This window comes from Lepisosteus oculatus, chromosome 2 (genome assembly GCF_040954835.1).
Source record: "Lepisosteus oculatus isolate fLepOcu1 chromosome 2, fLepOcu1.hap2, whole genome shotgun sequence".
Classification (NCBI taxonomy): domain Eukaryota; kingdom Metazoa; phylum Chordata; class Actinopteri; order Semionotiformes; family Lepisosteidae; genus Lepisosteus; species Lepisosteus oculatus.
Genome location: NC_090697.1, coordinates 76497473 through 76520678, shown reverse-complemented (window position 1 = coordinate 76520678; position 23206 = coordinate 76497473). Strand labels below are relative to the sequence as shown.

Sequence of the window (23206 nt, the reverse complement as noted above, 5' to 3'; positions counted from 1 at the left end):
TGTTGCTGGCATGAGTGTTGTGTAGAGTAAAAATCCACTGGAGATCTTTTTGCTGAGCAGAAGAGGAGTTTATTGTATATCTGGCCCAAGGGAAACTCCCTCCTTGCAATTAGGAAGATGGTTCCAACAAGAAAAGTTACAGCTTACCTTTTATACGCTTACTTGATAAGGAATACAAACAGCTTGAGTCTCAAAAAGAAAAACTTCAGTCTTAATTTAGATTGGTTAAGCAAACTTCTGCTTTGATGAAAAGATGTCTACGTAACTAAGCGATATCAGTGTTTCCCTCTAGCAGGTAGTTATAATTGGCCTTCTACACAAAACAGTTCTTTGGGGTTCTTAAAACAAGCATTCTCTGTGTCTACAGGCCCCTAGTCTTATCAGCAGCAGATACTGAAATGTTGCAGCTGGCATTTTGCTGAAACAGAGAGAGAATTTTTAACCCTTCAGTTGTTGTTACCGTTGATATTTGTATTATTTCCCCAGTTCCCTCAGTGTCTCGCAGTGGCTCTTGCTAAACTGCAGTCTTCAAGGTCTGCTGTTAGCAGGGGCTCATATTATTATTATTATTATTATTATTATTATTATTATTATTATTATTATAATTCCTTACACTTATATAGCGTTTTCTTCTGGGCACTCCACTCAGAGCTCTTTACAAGTACTGGGGGTCCCCTCCACCCCCACCAGTGTGCAGCCCCACCTGGATGATGCTCCAGTCCTCTCCCCACACACCAGCTCTCAGTGGGGAGGAGAGCAGAGTGCTGAAGCCATAAGCCATGCAGTGTACTGGAGCCTGTGTAGATGTTCCCAGGCTCTCTGGAGTGAAAGGCCTCTGCTGTATTTTGTATTCTGAGCGGCAGGATTTGTTCCAGCCCGGTGTTGCTTGTCCCCCCTCTCTCTCTCTCTCTGTTTCAGACCCCCGTGCTGCTGACGCCAAGCCCCCTGCCATCCACCATCCACTTCTGGAGCACGCTGAGCCCCATCGCGCCGCGCAGCCCCGCCAAGCTCTCCTTCCAGGTACGCTGGCCGCCGAGTTTCTGTTAATTGTTAATTAACAGTTAATTGAACTCAGGATCTCCTCCAGCTTCTTCTTCAAAGAGCCCTGTGTAATGGCCTCAACACCATAGCTGCCTAGCTTGTTCCACTCTCCCACAACTCTCTGTGTAAAGCAGTGCTCTGCCCTGCCCTGTATTACTCTGGCACAGAGGCAGAGCCCTGGGCGACCTGTCCCAACCCCTCCCTTGAGTCCACTGTTACACTACTGTTGCTTTCAGCACTGAGAGCAAACTTGTTTCAGCTACACAGGTTTTGCCCTCTATAATAAGAGGCTGCTTCAGTGCAGAGATTCTCAAGAGAAACGGGAAGATGTGTTCTGGAAGTGTAGAGCTCCGTCCCCCCCTGCTGGAGGACAGTGGTACAGGCGGACATGACATGAGGATTCTAGACTGGCAGGAGTGCAGCGAGATGATGCTCTCACGCCGAGGCCTCCAGAAGGGGCAGGGGTGCCTTGCTGCTAGGGACAGGAGTGGAGGTTCTCACTTAACAAACATTAAACGCAATTAACCCGCATCGTTGAAGTTGATCCCAAGGGGCTTCGCTGTAGTGCCGAACATTCCCAGTCGAATACAGAAAAACAGGTGCGTTCCTCAGTGCGGAATCCCGTTTTGGGCCTTTTTAGTTAAAAAGGGTGACCGAGACGGGACACCGGCACCCGAGTCAAATCGCCGCCTTTCAACATCGCCCCCCGGGTGCCCGTCTGTGCAGCCAGGAGCTGGGGGTTACCGGTTCACCCCGAGACGCAGGCGCGAGGTCTGAGCTCGTGAAGTCCTCGTCCTAGACTGCTCCTCTATCCCAGCGGAGGCGCAGCAGTAACCCAGTGCTCTCCCTCTCTCTCCTGGTTCCCAGTTCCCGTCCAACGGCAGCAGCCAGATCCACATCCCTGCCTTGAGTGTGGACGGCCTGTCCACGCCGGTGGTGCTGTCCCCCGGCCCGCAGAAGCCCTGAGGCTGCCGCAGCGCCGGCGCCGGCTGAGTTCACCCCCCGCGCTCCGGCAGGGGCCGGGGGGCTGGTCATCACTCCCCGCGGGGCCAGGGAGGCGGCGGGGACGGACGGGAGAGAGGCGTGTCCAGCGGGGTCTGGAGTGGGCGCTGGGCACAGGTTGCGTGGCGCCGTCTTCTCTGGGCTGTCATGAGCCTCCCGCCACGGAACGCCCTGGCGACTCCCGAGCAGCGAGGCAGCGTGGGAAGGCTTTAGATCTTCATCCGTGCGGCCCTGCGGGAGGCGGGCAGGGGGCGTTTCCTTTTCCGTCGCTGTGGTTTCGATCCTGTTGCCGGGGGCACCCGGGCCTTTTCTGGCACCCGGGCCTGTGCTGTCTTCGCGGATGACCTTTGACCTTTCGCGCAGGTCAGACTTGATCCCCAATGGGAAATCTTGTCGAGAAACCCTGTGCTTTTTTTTTCTTTTTTTTTTTTTAGCCTTTGAAGCTTTTGAGATGAATGATATACAGTGACGTAGAGATGTGCTATCTGTTTTCAGTACGGGTTTGAAGGCGCAGGTCTGTGTCGCTGGGCACTGACACGTTTCCGTAAGAAGACTGAGCCTTCGGCCGTTTTCAGTGCCACAGCTTTCTGAGGAAACGAGCTCTTAACCTGCATCCTTTTTACTCCAGCGGGCAGGGAAAGGCACAGATGCCAAAAGACCGGTGGATGTTTTCTTGTTAAAGGATAGAATTTGCTTCAGAAACACGGGAAGAGAACAGGATTCCGACTCTCATTCCCAGTGTGGTGAGCTCCGGCCCTGATCCACCCTTCGTCCCTCTGCTGGTAGAGACCTCCAGCCATTAGTGTTCAGGGGCTCCATTACTCAGCTGTTTTTGTTACAGTTTCCTGATGTCATAGTCGGAATGCCAGGAAGGAATGGACACTTCGGAATGTGCACTCTGATCTTTAAAAAAAAATTTTTTTAGGATAACTCCAGGAAACGGAGACTATTGACCAAAGCCAGCTGTTCTGACGATGTCCGGCGGACGTTTTTTTTGTTTTCGAACCGAGACCACGGATCTTGCCCCGTCTCGTTCAGGAAAGGGCTACATCAACTTTCATTCTTCTGCGTTACCAAATACTGAACCGCGACGGGCCGGTCCGGCTCGGGGATGACTCTGGTCTTCATTCTTTTCTTTGGGTTTGTGAGGTCCAAGACCGGGGAAGTGTAAAGATCCAGCTCTGTCGCAGCTTTTAGGCATTCGTCCTTTGAATGTTACCTTGTGGATTAGTATTATTTCTGCTGAATTTGCAAATATTTGTGTCTTGCTATTTCTTTAAACCAGAAGCATGAGGCTGTATACCCTGGAGCAGTCACGCTCACTCTCTCTGCTACTGTCATTGGTTTAAGACGATCACTCGTATTTCCATTAGGTGGCCAGTTTGGATTTGAGCACAAACTGAAGATGGCAGTCTTGCAGAGAAATTCAGAGGGAAGTCTGCCTGCATCGCATGTTTTCTGGTCCCAAGTGCCGTGCTTTTGTCGGCTGCATCTCGTTTCTGAAATCTCCGTTTTGTTAAGGTCTGAAATATGAACTTTGATGAGAAACCGCTACTTCTTGAGCTGGCATGCCTGGTGGACAGTTTAGTGAGCCGAGAAGCATGTATGATGTTACACTGAAATTTGAAATATATAATTTAAGGGCAGGCGAGAGTATTTGAAGATTGTGCCACCAAGATGCAATGCAAATCGCGATTCACAATGCAAATATTTTTATAGATATAGATATATCATCACAGATATAGTATCATTGCTAGAGTATCATTCGCTGCCATGTGGAGTTTATGGGTTTGTCTGATGTCTCAGAATAAGCAATGGCAGTAATTCTATTGCAGTATCACCTGACACAAGTGGTTCCCCTAAATGTATCATTTCCTCTCACCCTGTTCTGCTGTGCATGAGAAAGGTTTAGAAGAAATGAGAGCAGCTGTCTCCCATGATACCTACGTTGTCCCATCATTCCATGATCATTTGCATCAGGTCCCATGTCTCTAAAAGCCAAGAGGAGCCTATGCGGCCCATTGGGTAGTCAGAAGCTAACTGTTCCCAGGCAGGATCTAAACCAGCTGTTTCCTGAAGGAATTCAGGGCATCGGCTTGAACAGCGTGGCAGGGGTAGCTTGTTCCAAACTCCCACCACCCTTTGTGTAAGACGAGCCTCCTGTCCTGTGATTGGAGGATCCCATTCATCCCATTCTGAGGCCAGAGCATCATGAAGGGGGGAGGGAGAACTGCCTCCCTTCCCGATGGGGAACATTTGAGCTTTGTCCACCTCTCTAGCCAGATTTTTTATTTGCTACACAATTGGTTAAACGTCTGCTGAAGTTGTTTTCCTTTAATTGATGTTCACCATAATGTCTGCTGCCTAATTGTTAGGGGCTCTTGGATTTGATTCTGGACTGGGGCTCCTTCTGTGCGGAGTTTGCGTGTTCTCCCCACGTTCACCAGGTGCTCTGGTTTCTCCTGATCTCCCAGCGGCAGCAGGTGAATCACTGCTTCTGTTAGCGCAGATCAGAAACCAGCCCTGCTGTGGCTTGCTCTTGATGCAGGAAACGTATTTGACTCTCATATGTGCAGCTTTGAAACAATATGGTTTTGACTGAGTGACTGAAGATGCCTCGTTAAGCACAGTGATGGCGACAGTGGTTCTGTAAAACTATTTTCCCTGACAATGATTGTTCTCTCTTTTCAACTTGAACCCCAGTCCTCACACAGCGGGTTCATAGCCATGGAGCCCAGACTCTCGAACCCCAGTCTGTACTCAACCATGACGTACTCAGGGTTTACTATTTTTCTTAATCGAGTCAGTCAGCGAATGAATCGCTCTGACACGCCCGGCTGTCAGCGCCGCCATCTCGGTCTCGGCCCGTTCACTGTCCATCACCACAGGAAGACAAGGTCAGAGGTCAGATCTGAGGGCAAGGATCTCAAACCACTGAGTCTCCTTCCACACCCCCCACCACACACACACACCAACAGCCCCCACCACACACAGAGACATGTGTTCACACACAGACACCCCCCAACACACACAGAGACGTGTTCACACACAGACACCCCCAACACACACAGAGACGTGTGTCCACACACACACACCATCACTTCCTAACACACACACAGACATGTGTTCACACACGGACACCCCCAACACACACAGACATGTGTCCACACACAGACACCCCCAAAACACATACACCAGCACTCCCCAATACACACAGAGACACACGTACAGACACACACACCAACACGAGCACACACATGCTGGGGCAGAGAGCACAGTTACTGATTATTAGTTTTAATTAATGGAAGTGTATCCCACTCCCCCACCTTCTCAGTAACACATTTCCCAGGTGCTGCAGGTTGTCTGCTGACTTGCATCGAGTTCGCAGACTGTCCGATATTCCAGCTGTTGGAAATCCTCCCTCCGCTGTGTGTATCCTGCACAGAAGGGGCTCTTACCCTGACCTCCCTCCTAGTCCCATGTACTCGCACCACAGTCCTCGGCACCCGCAGTAGATAATGGATCCTAAGAGCCCCAGCAGCCAGTCTGTGATGGGAGAGTTGCTTTTAAATTATTCTAGCGTGTTCTGATACAGAGAAAGGCATGTTCTAAAACTACCGCAGTTCATGCTAGTTAGTAATTACACAACAGATATTACTGCCTTTATTAGGCTAGCAAATTAGCCTAAATTGCATCAGATAAAACCCTTTTTCAGAAATCACTGTTCGCCTTAAAATGCTTTGCCTTGTCACATACACTACAAACCCAGGGTGAAACCAATGTACTTCTGTGTATTTGCAGATTGTTTAAATGTTTATTCTATGCTTTTATATTGAAAAGAAATTATATGTACATACTGTATACATTTAAAGAGATATAAGTATCCTTTCAGTGCTTTTAAAAGGGGGCTGTGACAGTACAAATTGTGCAGAGAGTTTTAATGGGTTTTGACTTGATGTTGTTGTGGAAGCAGGTGGGATTACTGTCGGAATTTCATTATGGAGCTTGTAATCTTTTATTTTATTTTTTATGAAATCTTGGCTCTTTTGAGGTTTTGTAAGAGAAGAGCTGTTTTCTGGTCCTCTCAGACCTTTTTTGCCATGCTGAGTGTGAATTGGACTGGACTTTTCTGGGTCGGAGGTGGGTGTGAAACGTGCCGGGAGCCAGTCCGTGTGCAGCACAGCCCAGGGCCTGCAGCAGGGTGCGATGCGATGAGGTCCCAGCTGTCCACCTGGCCTCACACCTGGTCTGGAAGAGCCACATCAGCTGTCTTCAATCCCATCGGACAGACGCTGGGCTGACGTTTAGGACTGATCACAGTTTGTCGCGTTTTGCACTGGAATTTCGAGATAAGGTCTCGCCCCGTCGCAGGGGAGAAGCCTCACAGTGAAAGTTGTCCCTTCTTACAAGCCATCCAGTGTCTGTGTATACCTGTGAGCCAGCAATAGTGATTCATTTTTTTTTTGTCCTGGTCCTAAAACTGCTTTATAATGACATCAGAAATGAGAGCAGGCTGGCTGTGCTGCAAGGCTGGGGTTTATTCCAGTGCAGTGTTCAGGTCCGCTGCGGGTGACTGCGTGTTCCTGGCACGAGGCTTCACGGGGGTTTTCAATAGGCGCAGGGCACACAGCTGGCGGAATGCCAGGTCTTTCTGCCTGGTGCTCTGTCCTGCTCCCCGCCCCTCCTGGCCGTGCCTCTCGCCGTCTGCCGTCGGCTCTTCCTGCGGGTTGTGCTCGTGTAACGAGTTTGAAACGATGGGCGCGTGTCCCGAATGGTTCTGCAGAGAGACTCTCTCTCTCTCCGGCTTCCTATGTCAGCCGGTGGGTGGTCTCTCTCTCTCTCTCAGCCTGCGAGGTGACCGCGGCGCAGGGCGAGGGGGCTGCGTGTTCGGTCTCCAGCCTCCAGCTCTTGGGCAGACGGCACTCGCCGGCTGGAGGTGGCACCCTTCCACACACACACGTGCCTTTTCCAAACACGCCGCCCGGACCCCTTTTAGGATCTTTTTTGCTGTTGCTGACAATAGCTGCGTGGGGCTGGGCGGTTATGAAGCACGGTCACGAGTGTACGTCGTCCGTCAGCCTGGGTGCACACTGGGGCCGGCCACATATCCCTGCTCTGGTTTTCTGCTCTCTGTTCGCCAACACCCATTTCCTCACAAACCCTGTAGCAGCGGCGCAACGAGCCCTGCTCTGGTAATGGGTTCACCTGAGTAATTAACAGCAGGGCGGACTGGACATGAAGACCCTGTGGCTCTGCAGGACCAGGGTTGGAGTGTCCTATTTGCCTTTCAGGGGCAAGAGCACCTGTGTCTGCTGGGCAGTGCCACCTGCTGGCACAATCTGTGCAGAGGGCTGTGTAGACGTGTCCAGAGCAGGGAAGATCTCACTGGTTCAGGGCTGCGGCCGTCCGTACGTGCCAGAAGGACAGTGGGAGTCTGTTCCATCACACTCGGATATGGTCTGTTCCATCTGCACCGCACACCTCTGAGGCCGCGCTGCAGAGGACGAGTGTTTAAAACAGTCAGCAGCTCATGGCCGATGCTTGTTCTGGCGTTGTAATGCAAAGACAATGCTTCTCGAGTGTCTGAGTAAATTTAAAACAATAATACAAGCACATGGGCACTGCTTCCTCAGCTCTGTGATGCACGAACATGTTCCAGTGGTAAAACATGATTCTCTTGGTGCAAAGTCAGATGGAACAGACCTTACCTAACAGGTTTGAATTTAGCCAAATGGCAAAACTAAAGATGGGTATTTTTGAATTTATGCACTGTGATATTTATTTTTTGTCAACTTTAAAACTTGTTTTCTATAGAGTGTTTATATATAGAAAAAGAAAGTAAATAAAAAGGCTCTACTTTTTAGAAATGCCATACTTTGACTTTCAGGTTGCGCATTAGAGAGTATTTTTCTGTGACATGAAATGTGTATTTTTGAAATGAAACTGTACGTTTTCTTGTGGCAAGAAGGTGATTCCTTGCTCCAAAAGTGCTGGATCTAGAATATCTTTCCTCCTGTGCGAGAAAGTCACAAGTGGTATTCAGGTGTTGAGATTTATATTTCTGTGGAGCCTTTCCTTTCGTGAGCATGGTGAGTCTTTCTTCAGTGCAGGTGGACTTTGCTGGACTGTCCTCAGGGCTCTGCATGGCCATGAGAACGACACAGCCCTGCGGTGGTCAGTGTCCCTCTCCCAGCGCTCCTCCCTATAATTCTCATGCTCTGTGACAGCGACGGGCAGCACAAAGACAGAAGACAGAGACTGGAGTGTTGGGCACTTAGCTAGGCAGTCAACAGGCAGGGCAGCCTTGTTTCAGAGAATGAGTTACCCTTGATCTTTTGGAAGCTGTTTAAACAGTTGTTTTTAAAAAAAGACGCGTTTTAGCCTCGAGGTTGTAACTGGTTTCTGAAAAGGCGCTTTTTGGGTTTTTTTTCAAGGGAGGTGTAAGCATCTTATTTTGCGTCTCAAAGGGTAGATTGGCCCGTGACCATGTGTGTCTTCTGTCATCGACACATGGTATCATGCCTGCATTAAAACTGAATTCCAGTCCGGAACACGGCTTGCTTCTGTCGGTCTGCGACGGTCGTTTCTGGAGCTTTGAGAGCTGAGTTCCACTGTTAATGAGTAAATATATTTTTTATTGAATTAAAGAACTTGCCAAGGTTAGAGCTTTTGCCTCAGTGGCAAATGCTTATTTTTTTGTCAGAAGCAAAATGCCTTTTTACAGAAGGGAGATCAAGGGATAGATTAAGTCCTTTTCCACCTTGCAGAAATGCCAGGTTTTTACAAAACATTCTGCACAACTATCTAGAAACACAAAAGGTCTTGATAAGATGTGATGTATTTATTTTTTGGCCTTTTTGTTCTTAGTCCAGAATGATATTTCTGTGCTTATCAAGATTGTAATATATAGAGAATTCTGTGCTAAGCTTTGTGGTGTTTTATGTTTCCTGTGACATTTCTCTAGATTTTGTTGCAGCAAATTATTTAGCAGAATTGTTTGATAATTCTACTCTGTCATCAGATCTTCAGTCTCGCTACAAGCGCCAACAATCATTCCTGAGGATTAACCTGTATACAGATATTTGGTCCTTGTGTTACAGAGGACCGATTCCACTGCCAAGCAGTTTAAAATAAAACTATTCAAGATTTTGCTTTGCTTGCTGTGTTTTGTAACTGAAGATGTTGCTGGATATATTACCAGAAGGTTGCCATTTTAAAAAGATGGTTTTTCTGTACGTGGGAAGCTTGTCAGAAATATTTGTACTGGAATTTACATAAAAAGCCTTGCTTTAAGAGGTTCTGAGTTGTGGTTTCGAAATGTAATGTACTATTTTTGTGAAGATGCTTATTGATCGCCATTTCTCCTCTCTCTGCCCCGGTTCTAGGCCTGTTTTTTTGGAGAGGGTATTTGAGAGGGGCAGGTCCCTTTTATTTCCTTAATGTGACCTTCAGAATATTTTAAAATAATGTATTTACAGAGAGGAGAGAAAGAGAAAATAAACATTCAAGAAAATCCTGTATTTTTTAATCTGCAGTCTACTTTGTATGTATATATGTTACAGATGAGTATCACTTTTTCTAACAAAAAGCTGGAACTACTATAACAAAAAATGAAATAAAATCCTATTTTCCTCTTTGTTTTTCGAGGTTTTTTTTTAATACTCAAACACATAAAGCATATTTCTTCAAGTGTAGTTTTGCCCTGTGCATGTGATGCATGAATGGAGATGAGGAGTAACCTTTTAAAGCATTAATCGATCAGTGGGATCCACTGATTGATCTGATCATAATGGGCTTGAGAACAAACTTTACTTCTGGATTTCTGGCGTTTGTATTTCAGGATCTGAAAAGGATGGTGTATGCAATTTGAATTCGACGCTGGCCGAGTCGAGTGAATAGATTCTTTGCAGATGTTGCGAGTAGTCACCGTCACCGGTGGTCACATGACAGCTCCCTCTCCGCGGGGCCCCACCACCGCTGGAATCACTTTGGTCCTCTCCTGACATCTAGCGGCCACATCTGGAAACGTTTTTCAAACTTTGTCAACATGCGTCTCGTGTTGTCTTGCCGGATGCACCGTAAAATCAACAGATTTCAGAAACGAAACGGAGACTCGCGTCATACAGAAATGACATAAGAGGAGGGTGCTGTAGAATGTGTGCCTTTCGGAAACAGATTAAATATTTTAGTCACACGAAGAGGATTTCAGAAACTCTCACAGCTTGCTGGCATCTACATCAGGTGTCATTTGCCGTAGCAGCCCTGTTTTCTGACAACTGTGCAAAACAATTCTCAACAGTGCCAGTGCTAATATGTAGATGCTGCACACTGGTGGTGGTGGAGGGGATCCCCATAAAATATAAAGCGCTTTGAGTGGAGTGTCCAGAAAAGTGCTATATAAGTGTGAGCAATTATTATTATTATTATTATTATTATTATTATTATTATAGTGGCAATACCATACTACAGCATGCAATACGACCACCATATTGTGACAGTACTGATTCTCTGACAGATAAACCACGGAGCACTTTTCTTCCCACTTCATGTTTTCAGAAGAGGAATACGAGGGACTCCCCTTTCCCCTTCTCCGCCTTTCTGCTCAGAAACCTTGGTACTGTGCTCTCAAACCACTTCAGCACGACCGCAAAATCGCCGTTCGGCGGCCTCTAGAGGCAGACTTGTGTCACTGCAGGCTTCTCGGCCTGCCACACACACAGGACGTAATACCTATGAATACACTGTAACACAGCACAAGGCCCGTTATTGCAGGTCTTGAAAAAACAAAAGCTACCAAATATCTCAACCTTAGTTCAACATTTTCAAATCTCACACCACGACAAGGATGCTGGACAGCTGGTCAAACAACAGCAGCGAGATGTATCTATGTTCTTATTTCTACAGCCTGAAGGCTAAAACTCTCTCTTCACAGCCTCCTCTACTCGAGAGAGTTCAGCTTTGTTCCCTCTTCATTCAAACCTCCACACGTCCCGGGACAAACGAGATTCCAGCAGCCGCCTCGTTCAAGAGATACTCTAACATAGCACTTCGATGTCAATCGAGGAAGAGTCAGCTGCGTGGAAATTCAACACCGCCGGCAATTGCCCACGGCTCAGCACCCGACCCCCCCCCCACCACTCTACTGATAATACTTGTAGAGTCGGTGTTGTTGGGGTTTTTTTCCAAACCTGCCTAAACAAATCAGGGACTGACCCATGCTGGAAATGAGCCCCTCTTGCACAGTTACTGAGCCGCAGGATATTAAACCCCCGTTTGTGTTCAAACCACAAGCCAGGGATCACATGTGCAGCGTGAGACAGTTACACCGGGAGCTGGGCTGGTCAATAAGCTCACACCTCATTTGCCTTTGTGCCCACATGGGAAGCTCCCAGCATGCATTAGTCTGCAATTCAGGACCGTTGGCACAGGGGGCAGAAGCTAAGGCCTCAAGGCAGAACTATGTCCTGAATAGGACACCAGTCCTTTACACACACACACACACACACACACACACACACACACACACACACACACACACACACACACACAGAGTTTAGAGACAGCAGCTCTCCTAACCAACACATTCGGTAAGTGGGAGGAAGCCTGAGCTCCCTAAGCAAGTCTGTATATATAAGGGGAACATGTGAACTCCCCACAGACGGTTTCCCCAGGTCAGAGTCGAACCCAGGACCGAGGATCTGCGAAGCTGCAGCAGTCACTGCCCCGTGGGCCTGACAGGATTCGGGCTGAACACGCTGGGCAGCAGAGAAAGGAATGCAGTAACAGTCTTTGTTTCGTCTCGCTCTCGTTTTTTCCAAGCTGATGACCGAAGCGGAGATGATATACAGCGTTATCACAGGATTCGTACTGACTGACCTTCTACTGTTCTTTCAGCTGCACGACAGAGCTGCCTGGGGGGCTCGCCAGTCCCAGCTCAGGCACCCGAGCAGCAGGGCTGAGTTATTTCTGGAAACCCTGAGACTCCCCCGCGATCATCACGCTGAGGGCTTCCACAGAGAGCCCAGCACAGAGACACACTGCCGCCTGCTGCAGACCGCAATTGCACAAGAGACGGTTACCAGCCACGGAGTACTGAACAGGAGAGAACATCACCATCAGAACAGAAACCTGGGGCTGAAGTGTTGTAACGCAGAAGCACATTTGCTTGATCGATCTGTCTTGAAGCAACAGCTTGTCTTGACCCTGAGACGTTTCACTCTCCTTTCACAGTGAATCTAGTTGAGTACGTGGGGAAGGGTCCAGGTTGGGCACCTCCTGCGGAGCCCAATGGGAAGACCCTGATTGGACCACGAAGGAGGGCAGCTTCGGCAGGGGCAGAAGACAGTCGATCTCAAGAGACACCCCCAGTCCTCACCCCCCGGGCAGCTGGGCCTCGCTGTGGGCTTGGGGGGCAGGTGTGTTCTGAAGCCTTTGAAACGGATCAGGGAGTGATGGATCTCTCTTTCCTGATGAGCTGGTTTGGCTGTGAGTGTACTGTATGGCTTTTTAATTGGCTCCCCTGTACTGCCGGCAGTGCCACACACAGCTGCTCTCGAGCACAGCGCTGCTCCTGCCTGCTGCATCTCACCTGTTCTGTGGTCGGCTCACTCTCTCGTACACCTGCAGTTCAAGTCAGCCAGTTACCTGCCTGCCCAGCGAGTTCACTGGCTCACACAGGACTCTCAATCTCTCAATCTCTCAGTCTCTCTCACTCTCTCACACTCCCTCGTGTCCTCCATCATTAAGTCACTCATGATCTGTGTTCCTGCCTGACATGGTTTGGATTCAGACTTATAGGTTATAGAGTTGATGCTTATTTGCACTGCGAAATGTATGGACTAATTATTGGAATACAATTATTCACAATATTCAGCTACCAGAAGGTCTCAAGGCCTGTTAAAACACTGATACAAACTGACTGTGTAAAAAAGCAGTAATTGATCTGCTCTTAACGAGGTTCTTAAAGAGTAAGTGATCAGCATCAAGGAACAGGCAAGAACTACCTGGGCCTGACCTGTCAGGCACTACATCAGGCTGCTAAACCCTTAACCCCTTGTAGAGGCGCAGTCCCAAAGCCACACTGCTGTGTGTACTGGGCTCAATAAAGATAATGAAACTGCATTATCCACTTCTTCTCTTATGGGAAATTCATGTTTTATTACATGGTAAAGTGTTGTCGACTTAACTTCTTTGAGAGTTTACACATCCACCTTTCACATAGATGTCTCCTCTTATTTGTCTTTTCTGTATCTGAACTCTCCTGTGTTCTCCCACTAGCACCTGGGGATTCACCTTTGACCTCTTGTATTCTGGTCAGGGTCTGAAGGGTGACTGAGCCATTCACCAAGTGGAATTTTCACTTGAGAGGTAAAGATTAGTGGAGTTTGAATTGATTGTGTTTTCCTGCAAAACAAACACTTTGATTTTGATTAACGAGACTCATTCAAATGCATTTTGTGTTAAACGCTGAGGCAAACATGATTTAGATTTGCATTGTGGGTGAACGGAGACAGAAATAACATACGTGATTATACAGCTCCAGACATGCAGGCTCAGATATTGATGTCTTTGACCGCAGTTTCATCAACATCAGTTAAGCAATTGAGAAAAGCTGTGAAAGGTTTGTCTTACCACTTTTCATTAAAAGGCGTTAAAAACATGAATATGTCCCGATGCTTCAGGCAATAATTAAACTGTTGCGGGGAAACAAAATTGTAGGGCAATGAGGTCAATAATGGAATATAAACAAACTAAAAGGGCGATAAAACATTTTAATGTTAGATTTTAATACATTTTGATGTATTATTATCAAATTTAGTCCCATGCATCACATCAGCTGATGATAAAGCTATTTTTAGGGCGACACACAACACTCACACACATGTGAATTCAGCCTGGACACTGGGATTAACACCCCCAGTCTAATGAACAGGGCCCTGGGATCTGTAATGACCAAACAGGCAGGACTCTGATTGGAAAGTCTCATCTGAAGGACTGCACCCCCTCCACCTCCTGCTCAAGGCTGCAGTGGGACTCCCTGTGTGCAGCACTGCCTCTCTTGCCCTGCGCCTCTCTGCGCTGTGCAGAGCACAGAGCCCCAGAGTGTCCGCTGAGGTCTGTCCTGTGGCTGGAGCTGTGCCCTGTCAGAAGGCCCGGCCACTGGGGTGACTCTCACGGTGCTCACGGTGCTCTCCGAAGACTCGCCGTGGTGCGGTTTGCCAGCTACTTGTGTCTCTACGGCAACACAGGGGGGCAGCAGAAACTGCCAGCGCAGACAGAGCATGGCGAGAGCCGAGCTGATAGCATCTTAATTAGCCATCTAACCATGCTAATCGAGGCCAGAGGATCCAGAATCCTCTTTTGATTGGACGTGCATTTATAGGCTTGAGCAGCTTTTATCTCGTGGCCTGTTTGCCACCTGCTGCTCGGGCTGAATTGAGCAGAATACAGATTGAATTCAATCGCACCTCCGCTCAGGAGACTTAGCTTCCACATGGCTCAGGCTCCAGCCCATCGGCTAGGTGGTGAACTCCACCACGCCGGGCGCCATTGGAAGAACAAACCCTTTCAATTTCTATGCGGTTAAAAGCATTTTTTTAAAATGTATTTGATCTTTATGCTCCTGTAGTCCTGTTTTTCGGTTCAGCATTCACCTACAACTGAGGCGCAGAAGCAAATGTCTGAACATCTGCAAAAGCCGCACAGTATTTCTGAGCTGCTCTGGAGGGAAGAGAGACAAGACAAGGTGAAACGCATCAGGCACTGAAACTTCAAAGGGTTTTATTGTTGTTCTTCCTTCACAGACCTGAAAGATTTCCTAGAGACACGTTTGCCCTTCCTGAGGTACTCCTGCCTGCTGGCGGGTCGCTATGGGGAGTGGGGGGGTCTCACTGTGAAATTCAGGTTCATGTACTTCATGTGATTTCAGGTGACTTTTTATGTTTTTGCTTGTGTGTTTTGTACTTTTATGGGAGAAGCGAAAGACAGATTTCCACAGTCGTGGACACGAAAGAATCGATCTGTTCTCAATGGGTTTCACAATCGCAAGGAAAAGCTTGCCCAGCACTAGCCATGTCTCTCCACCAGGGGGCGCCCACTGCCCGCCCCTTCCTGACAGACCCGTCGCATTGTCGCCCGTTACTACCAGGCACTTGCAGGACCCGGATCGAGTTGCTGCACTATTATGATCAGGCCCGTGAAGACAGCAGGATCCCAGCCTTTGGAATGACTAGTTTGTGAAGCGACTCCGGGTCCTTTACTCGGGGTTTTTTAGGGCGTTTCGATAAGATTCGGGGGAAACGCCTTCGACACTTCGACACTTCGACCGTCCGTTCGCGCACATTTCTCCCCGGGAGGAGAGATGCTTCTCGGGTTTGAGGGTCGTGCTCGCCCTTTGGGAACGCCATCTGCAGTCTTGTTTTTCAAACTGTTTCTATCCGCACACCAAAAAGATAATCTAGTCACTTGCCCTTTTCAAGACGACGGCCTGGAATAGAATTAAACCAGCTGTAATTCTCAGTCATGAAGTGACAGGGCGGTGCAGGGTGATTTATTTGAATTGTGCTGCTTCTAAACAAGGTTGGATGTTCCCCATCGGGAGGAGGCGAGGTTAAGGGTGAGCTGAGACCCGGGAGGGGAGGGGGGGGGCTGTTTAACAGCGGGGCAAATGTATATTGATGACTCTGCATGATTGGACTCCCCTCGTGTCAGCGAGGCGCGGGCCATGACGTCACCCCCGATCACGTCAGTCTGTTTCCAGTCGCTGGTGAGTCGGCAGAGTGACCTCATGCTGCAACGGTGCAGGTTATACCGCAACGCTCGCGCTTGTCCTCTACTCTCACGGGGGGGTTCAGGGGCTCGGCCAGCACTGACGCGGCAGGCAGGGCGCCCGCAGGAGCTCACGGAAGCCCAGAGGGCCGGTCGGAACCTTCCGAGCCGCCGAACTCTGGTGATGCGTGCAGGGTGCAGCGGAGCGAATGTTGCACGGTGACGTCATCGCCCTCCCTGCGTGTGGCGGGGACCTCAGCCGCCTGGGCTGGGGGGGGGGGGGTTCGCGGCCCAGGTGTTGCGGGACGAACCGGCACCGCCGTGGTGCGGCGGGGGCCCGAACCCGCGCGGAACCGCGACGGTCACAAGTGCAGACGGCGGGTTTGCAAGACCGCCGAGCTGTAGTAGCCCTCCGTCACCGCGACCCGCCAGGGCCGCCCTGTGGGGGCAGGAGAGAGAGGGGAGCGCCGTGCCCGGCTGTCGGGCGACGCGCCCTGGAGTGACGGACCGAGCCTAGACGCACACAATAAAATCCCATGAATGGGGTAACGGGGGGATTTAACATTTTCCTGCGTAATCCGACTTAATCCCGGATTTCACAGGATGTGATTGTTTTTCATTCAGCGCTGTGGAGCGGAACCAGGCCGCCTCTCTCCCGGGAGCCACCGGAGTCTCTGAGCGCCTCTCTTGTTTAAACGATCTTCTTGTTTATTTGTGATTTCCTGCTTTAGAAAAGTAAAACGGGTGATGATATCATTTGTAAACCAATTGTTTGCGGGGCAAGGAGCCCTGGTCCCACGCGAAGACACTTCATACTGAAAATAGTTCTGCGCTTCTCTTAGGCCAGATAAAACTATTGATTTAGAACATCGCTAGTTTGGACTCGTTTATCCCCAGAATGTGATTTCAGGTACAGTGAGGGTCTCGCGTCCTGGACTGGCGAACAGCGCGCAACGCAAATAATGAACTTCGACAGTATCGGGAGAGGCAGACCGGGATAATGGATAGAGGGCGTGTGGACGTCAAACTCCGTCTAATCCTTCAAATCATCCTCAATCCGGTCGTTTTACATAAGAACATGATAAATGTTACAAACGAGTGGAGGCCATTTGGCTAAGCGATCGGACGATTTCATTCGGCAACATGTCGGGGTAGCTCGTTCCACACCCCCACCACCCTTCGTGTAAAGAGGTGCCTCCTGTTCTCCGTTCTCAATCTCTTTCACCTAGAGGGGCCCCAGCCGCTACTCAAACAGCGTGTGCAGCGTTGTTACTGGGAAGAACAGGAGATCCCGCGATGGGAATGGTTTTAATCTTAGATCTTTACGATTTCGATTTTTAAGAACTTTATTTTCTTTTCACAAAAAAAATAAAGGGCGTCACATATTAGAAAGCTTTACATTAATATACATACTTAAAACAGTATATATGATAACATCTCATTACATTTTGACACGGTACCAGTTACATAGCAACAATTTATTTTGTTCTGGTGCAAATCACATTCTTTACTTAAACATGATAATGTTTTTCACAGCATCTTGAGATACTGTCCTATGCCCTCTATTTCCCACAGATTTCCTGCTAGATCTTTACTGCTGTAGAAAGGTGATAGTTGCCCATTTCACACGGAATTAGGGCTCCCGAGAAGTAGCTGCCTCTGAGGGTGTGACCGTGGGTATTTACTCCAGGGGTGCCAGGAGGCTAGAGGCAGCCCTCTACTTGTTTATCGATCTGTGTACTTACGAACACACTTATTGATTTGGAGGTCGGCGTTGTGTTGTTTGCGACCGCATGAGATGACAGGGGAAGAGCCAGAGATCACACGGTGTTATAGACCCCTCGATCCGCATCCAGGCTCAGTGTTGTGCCACTGCATTGTAAGTGATTACATCGACCCGGCTGGTACAGTAAAATACCCATGCTGTGAACGGAGAGAAATGATTTTCTGCAGCAGGGCTCACAGTCCTACTAGGCGTGTAGGCAGCGCGCACACGGTCCCAGTGTTTCTCTGGCCCCAGTCGATGAATTTGCAGTCCTGCGGTGTGTGTGTGTGGACGGCCTTCGGATAATGCAGGAAAACCCTATCAAATACGCGTCTTTTTTTTTTGCGCGCAAATTGTACAATTTGAAGAGTTTGCCTCCAACTGAGAGCAGGACACGGAACACATATTTTCCTTGGCCGCTGCTGACCTCATCGGATATCTTATGCTTTTAGCGTTAATGCGTAACTTGGCCTCGGCACAAACAAGGGCTGGGAAGACGAGAAAGCCAAAGCCGTACACGTCCCCTAGAGACTTCCCTCAGGTCACACCATCTAGACCCCTGTATGAAATCACCTCATTACCGCATCTGAGGCGAGCCTGACACGGAGCCCGGATCGGTGCCATGACATCACTGCTCCAGAGGAGTGCGCCCGCCCCCCTCCCCCGATCTGATTGGATGAGCGGTGGACGAGCGGCGCGTTGATTGGCCGCCGGGCGTGCCGGTCGCTGTGGGAGAGGCGGACCCCACGGGGCCGGGGCGGAGGGGGACCCTTCTAAAGGGGGGAGAGAGGAGCGGGATGGGAGCGCTTGTCTGAGGCTGGGAGATGCTGCAGGCTGGCGAGCGGTCCAGCAGCGGCGGAAAGGGGGAGAAATACCGAGCGAAGCACGCGTGAAGAGAGTCGGGGAATCGGGACGAGTGAACACCGCGACCGCGAGAAAACCGGGGTGTCGGTTCCGCTCATTCCACATCCCGGGGTCCATCTGTCACCGTCACAGGCGCCTGCAGCAGCCGGAGGTAAGGGCGTCACTCCACCCCGCTCGCCTCTCCCCGTCTTCGTCCGCTCGTTCACCGTCCAGCGGGGAATAAGTCATTCGCACGCATCGGGGTTTTGCGTGGACGGGACACAAGGACGAGTTGTTGTCCGCGCCCTGCGTGGGTCTCGCGTGTGCCTGTGGGCGTGTGCAGCGTGCCAGAGTCAGCGGAGTTGTGGTCCAGGAAAGTTAGGAGCCTGAAAAGGAGCAGAAATGGAGCAGGTTGTTACTTCGACTAAACCGGAGGCGCTCGGTGCGATCGAGGATTTCAATGGGTTGTTACAACTTCGTGCAATTTTTTTTTTCATGTCTTGTTTCTTCTGGCGAGTGCAACGGGTCGCACCTCCCGTTTTTTTTTCTCTCTCTCTCTCTGAAACCGATTTCGAAACTATACGATATTGATTTTCCGGCCGGTAGTTTCCACCTGACAAATAAATTGTTCCGGACTCCAAGAGCGCGTCGAATGTTCTCAAGTAATTTAGATGCAATTAATAATTAAATAAAACGTGATGCGATTGCGTGATGAAATGTGCTGAAACGACGTCGCAAGAGATACATTCCCTCGGAGCCCGGCGCGTAGAAATTCTGACAAGAAGTCTGATCTTCTGGCTGAAATGTTGTTTCATCGGTCTGGATGATTTTCTCTGTGGGTACATTCGAACCCCTTTCATGCGGATGTTTGAAAAACAACATACTTCGTACAAACCTGTGCATTATCTTTTTATCCAACGATAAACGGCTCGGTCGTTGGCACAGTGACAGGAGTTTCAATACAGATGCGAAGCGGCTCGAGTTCATTCACACGCACTAGAACCCTCCTTGGTTCGGGTCGGCGAGTCCGATGGTCTTACAGCTCAGCTCAGCTGCTGCGACTGCCGCTAACGTGCCAGCGCACCGCAGAGACCTTCAACACAGGCGCTGCATGCGGGTGCTGTCTGTCACTCCTCTTTATGTAATTAAATCGCTCCCACTTTTAATTAATTCCCACTTGTAAAGGAAATGCCCAGTGGAGTTTTAAATGCGTCTTTTGCTAAGATGTTTGAAGTGCTGGCAACCCGCACAACAATTTATCTTATCTTGTATAAACAGAGAAGAGCAGCGTTAATTTGCTCCTGAACAAGCTGTGTTTACACCAATTCCTCCACGAACTCCTGCGTGGAACAAACTCATCCCGTCCTGTGGTTGAAGCCGACACCCTGGCTTCTTTCAAGAACCGGCCGAATCAGATCCTGGCGTAAATTAACTACTTTCAAACGGGCCGGGCCAAGTTGGGTCCAGTGCCGCTTCTCCTTCGTACCCCGTCCCGTGTCCTTACGGTTCTGGTTAAGAAAAACCTTCAGGTTTCTTATTCGCCACTTCTAAGGATTGTATTTCTTGTCAAAATGGGATGCAAACGATTTGCCGGTATGCAAGCAGATCCCATAGGGAGGGCATGCTGCTGGATTGTAGAGGAGAGCAGACTGAGGAGCACAGGCCTGTTGGGATTCAACTAGGAATTCTCCTCCATCCGCAATCTGGTCCTGTAATTTAATCCAGGTGGATAATGATGAGATGACAATCCTATGTGCTGTTTCTCTCTTTGAAGTGGTGTCTAGTGCTTGAAATCTTCCGATGAATGCCACTAGTGCTATTCAAGTAGAGAGCTGCGTCAGCAGGCGTAGGCTGCAAGGGAACAAGTAAAGGTTTATTCCAGGCTGCAAAGAGAAGAAAAGAAACGCAACGTTTCGGCTGTGGAGCCTTCGTCACTAGTGGTGTTGACTGGGTAATAGCAATACTGACTTTTAGCAGGTCCATACATTGTTTGAAAAGTATTCCTTTTCATCCAGATGTGAAAGTGTGCGTCTTTCAGAAGAACCTTTTTCATGAGACTTCAACTGCCCTAGCTTCAATTCCGGGGGTGCTGTCTGTGTGGAGTCTGCATGTTCTCCCTGCGTTCATGTGGGTTTCCTCCAGGTGCTCTGGTTTCCTCCCACAGTCCAAAGACATGGTAGTAGGCCTGTGTGTGTCTGCCCCGCGACTGACTGGCGTCCCTCCCAGGGTGTAGCCTGCCTTATGCCTGTTACTTGCGGAAATGGGCTCTGGCTGCCCCGCGGTCCAGAATTGGCTAAAGTGGGAATAAAATGGGAGGAAGGATAATTTGTCTGGTTTTCAAATTTTTCCCATTTGGCTGTGCTAACTCATGTGCAAGTGTCATGTCCCCCGAAGGGCATTTACAATATATTGGAGCGACTTGCAGCACAGAGCCTTTACCTTTAATTTAACATTAGAGGAGCTGCCACCTTGTCGCCCAGCGCCCAGCGTGTTATTGGCATCTTAAGAGCTTGAGGTGAGATGGTGCTCAGCAGCTGCAGTTTATTCGATGAGGCTGCGAGGACCTGGGGGAGACGTGAAGTTTTGTTGCTGTGAAAGAGCACAGCTACACTCGTCCCTGGATTGCAGAGCGCAGGCCAGTCTGCCGAAGAGGGCGGGGCCAATGTATAAGCTCCACCCCTCTGCTTCCACAGTGCTTGCGTAGGATTGCGTGCTGGATTATGCCCAAGGGTGGAATGGGATTCAATCGAGTGTTCTAACAGAGTGGCTCTCGATCCCGGTCCTGGGGAACCCTCACATATCTTGGTTTGTGTTCCAGCCAAGCTCTCAGTTACATAGCTGAAGGCTTAATTGACTCAATCATAGGATTGATTCGAACTGGCTTGATCATTTTCGGCTCTTAAATAGGTCGGAGGTTGCTCTTTAGTTACCAGAATAAAACAACATCCCAAACGTCTGAGCAGAAAACACAATATTCCAATCCATCAGCTTGTTCGTTCAATCGAGACTTCAGTTCAGTTAATTCATATGGGCTGGAATGAAAACCAGCAGGTATTGGGGCCTCCAGGAGGACCAGGATCAGAAACCCTGATTGAAGGGCTCCAGGCTCTGTGTGTTTGTCTTTAATGGTTTTTGCATTTTTTGGGTCCTGGACCCCAGAGAAAATGTGCATGAAAGTGGGGAGAACATGCAAGCTCCATACGTACAGTTCCCCTGAGTCCAGAGTAGACACTTTTGGGGGTAGCAGTTCAGGAAGGCCAGTGCAGCAAGGCACTCGGTCTCCTCTATCCCTGTTTGTTAGGGAATCACTGTGTCTCCCATCTCTCTGTCCACTTGGGGGAACACTGTGTCTCCCATCTCTCTGTCCATTTAGGAAAACGGTGTGTCTCCCTTCTGTCCGTTTGCTCAGGGAAATTGCTGTGTCTCCTCTTTCTCTGCCCAGTCAGGAAAACACTGTGCCATGTGCTGCAGGGTAATCCGGTCTCCCCATGGCCAGGGCAGTGGTCTCCGTTCGGTCTGCGGTTTTGGAAAAGGAGCAGCTGCCACAGCCAGCGTTTCACATGCAGACAGGGACAAGATCTCCTCTTCAGGACATGGCTGATGTATTCAACAAGCACGTACCCTGAGTGGAGCCACACACTTCCTGCAGATTACAGTGCATAATGTCGCCTGCGAAAATGCATTATGCATTAATTTGTAGAGCTAACAAATGAACAGTGCAGAGAGTTTAGCATTCAGGGCGTCTCTAGGCTGAATGAGAGCTGGATATTTGTCATGTCCCAGTGAAAACAGAGATGCAAGAGCTGAAAAAAAAAGAGCTGAAAAGTCCGTCTTTGTGCAGAGCCTTTTAATTCTCAGTTAATTGTGTTTGTACTTGTAACTATCCCAAAACACTTCGTCGTGCCTCCACGACGTGCATGGAGAAGGAAACTTGAGGTCGCAGGGAGACGTGAAGCAGTTCACAAAATCCTCTGCTGTCATTATTTTCTACATTTTTTTTACAAACTGAATAATGCACCAAAAAGTAGAAATAATAATAATTAATAAAGTAAAAATAAATAATACTGTCATATGTAAAATCATAATGAAACTGTTCATTAGTTGCATTGTAATTCACTTAACAGTAATTGTTCTGTGCTAATAATAACTTATCAGCACTGTGGGAACTGAGGAGGTGTTTCATGCAAGTCTTCAAGGAACTGCTGAAAGAAGTCACTTTTCCTGATCTGAACGAGTGAAACTCAGTTTTGTTCCATCCATCCAGTTCCTAACCGCATCTTCCAGTTCAGGGTTGTGGTGGGACCAGAGCCGAGCAGTCACAGCAAGCAAGCTGCACAAGGCAGGATACACCCTGGACAGGACGCCAGTCATCACAGGGCACACAGCACTCGCACCATGAGCAGTTTTCCCCGGAGCCAATTAATCTGCTAGCATGTCGAGGGGAGACCATGCACACTTCACACGGACAGCACCCCAGGTCTGGACCAGAAGGCAAGGCAGCAATGCTGACCCCTGCCCCACTGAGCCACCCTTAATTCTACTCTTGCTGATTAAGTTGCACGTTACTGCTGTGTTTAAAGACGACTAGCACGTGGGGCTGTAAAGAGGCTCCAGTGTTTCCAGTAGCAGTTACTGAGGAAAGACAGCACCGGCATTGACCTCAGGACTGAGAACCAGTTACAACATTGAAAAGGACAGAAAGCCTTTAGCGCCTTCTGAGAGGCCACGGCAGACAGAGTGAACTGACATGTGAGTTGGAGGTTTAAGAGTGAAGGGAACGTTGATAAA

At 49.1% G+C, this 23206-nt stretch overlaps 2 protein-coding genes across 3 annotated transcripts in view; both read left to right on the top strand.

Annotated features, from left to right (window-relative positions):
* The window catches only part of elk1 (ETS transcription factor ELK1), a 28655-nt gene extending 18974 nt beyond the window's left edge, over positions 1-9681 (top strand). Inside the window, exons 8-9 of the mRNA XM_069184208.1 lie at positions 919-1020; positions 1909-9681. Of these exons, the coding sequence (XP_069040309.1) occupies positions 919-1020; positions 1909-2007 (201 nt within the window). The 3' untranslated portion in view covers positions 2008-9681. The remainder of the gene's footprint in view (positions 1-918; positions 1021-1908) is intronic.
* Positions 9682-17673: 7992 nt separating this feature from the next.
* The window catches only part of LOC102693989 (leucine-rich repeat neuronal protein 1), a 24883-nt gene continuing 19350 nt past the window's right edge, over positions 17674-23206 (top strand). For both annotated transcript variants that reach the window (XR_001477881.2, XM_015341440.2), the window contains exon 1: positions 17674-18590. The gene's annotated coding sequence lies outside the window, so the exon portion shown is untranslated. The remainder of the gene's footprint in view (positions 18591-23206) is intronic.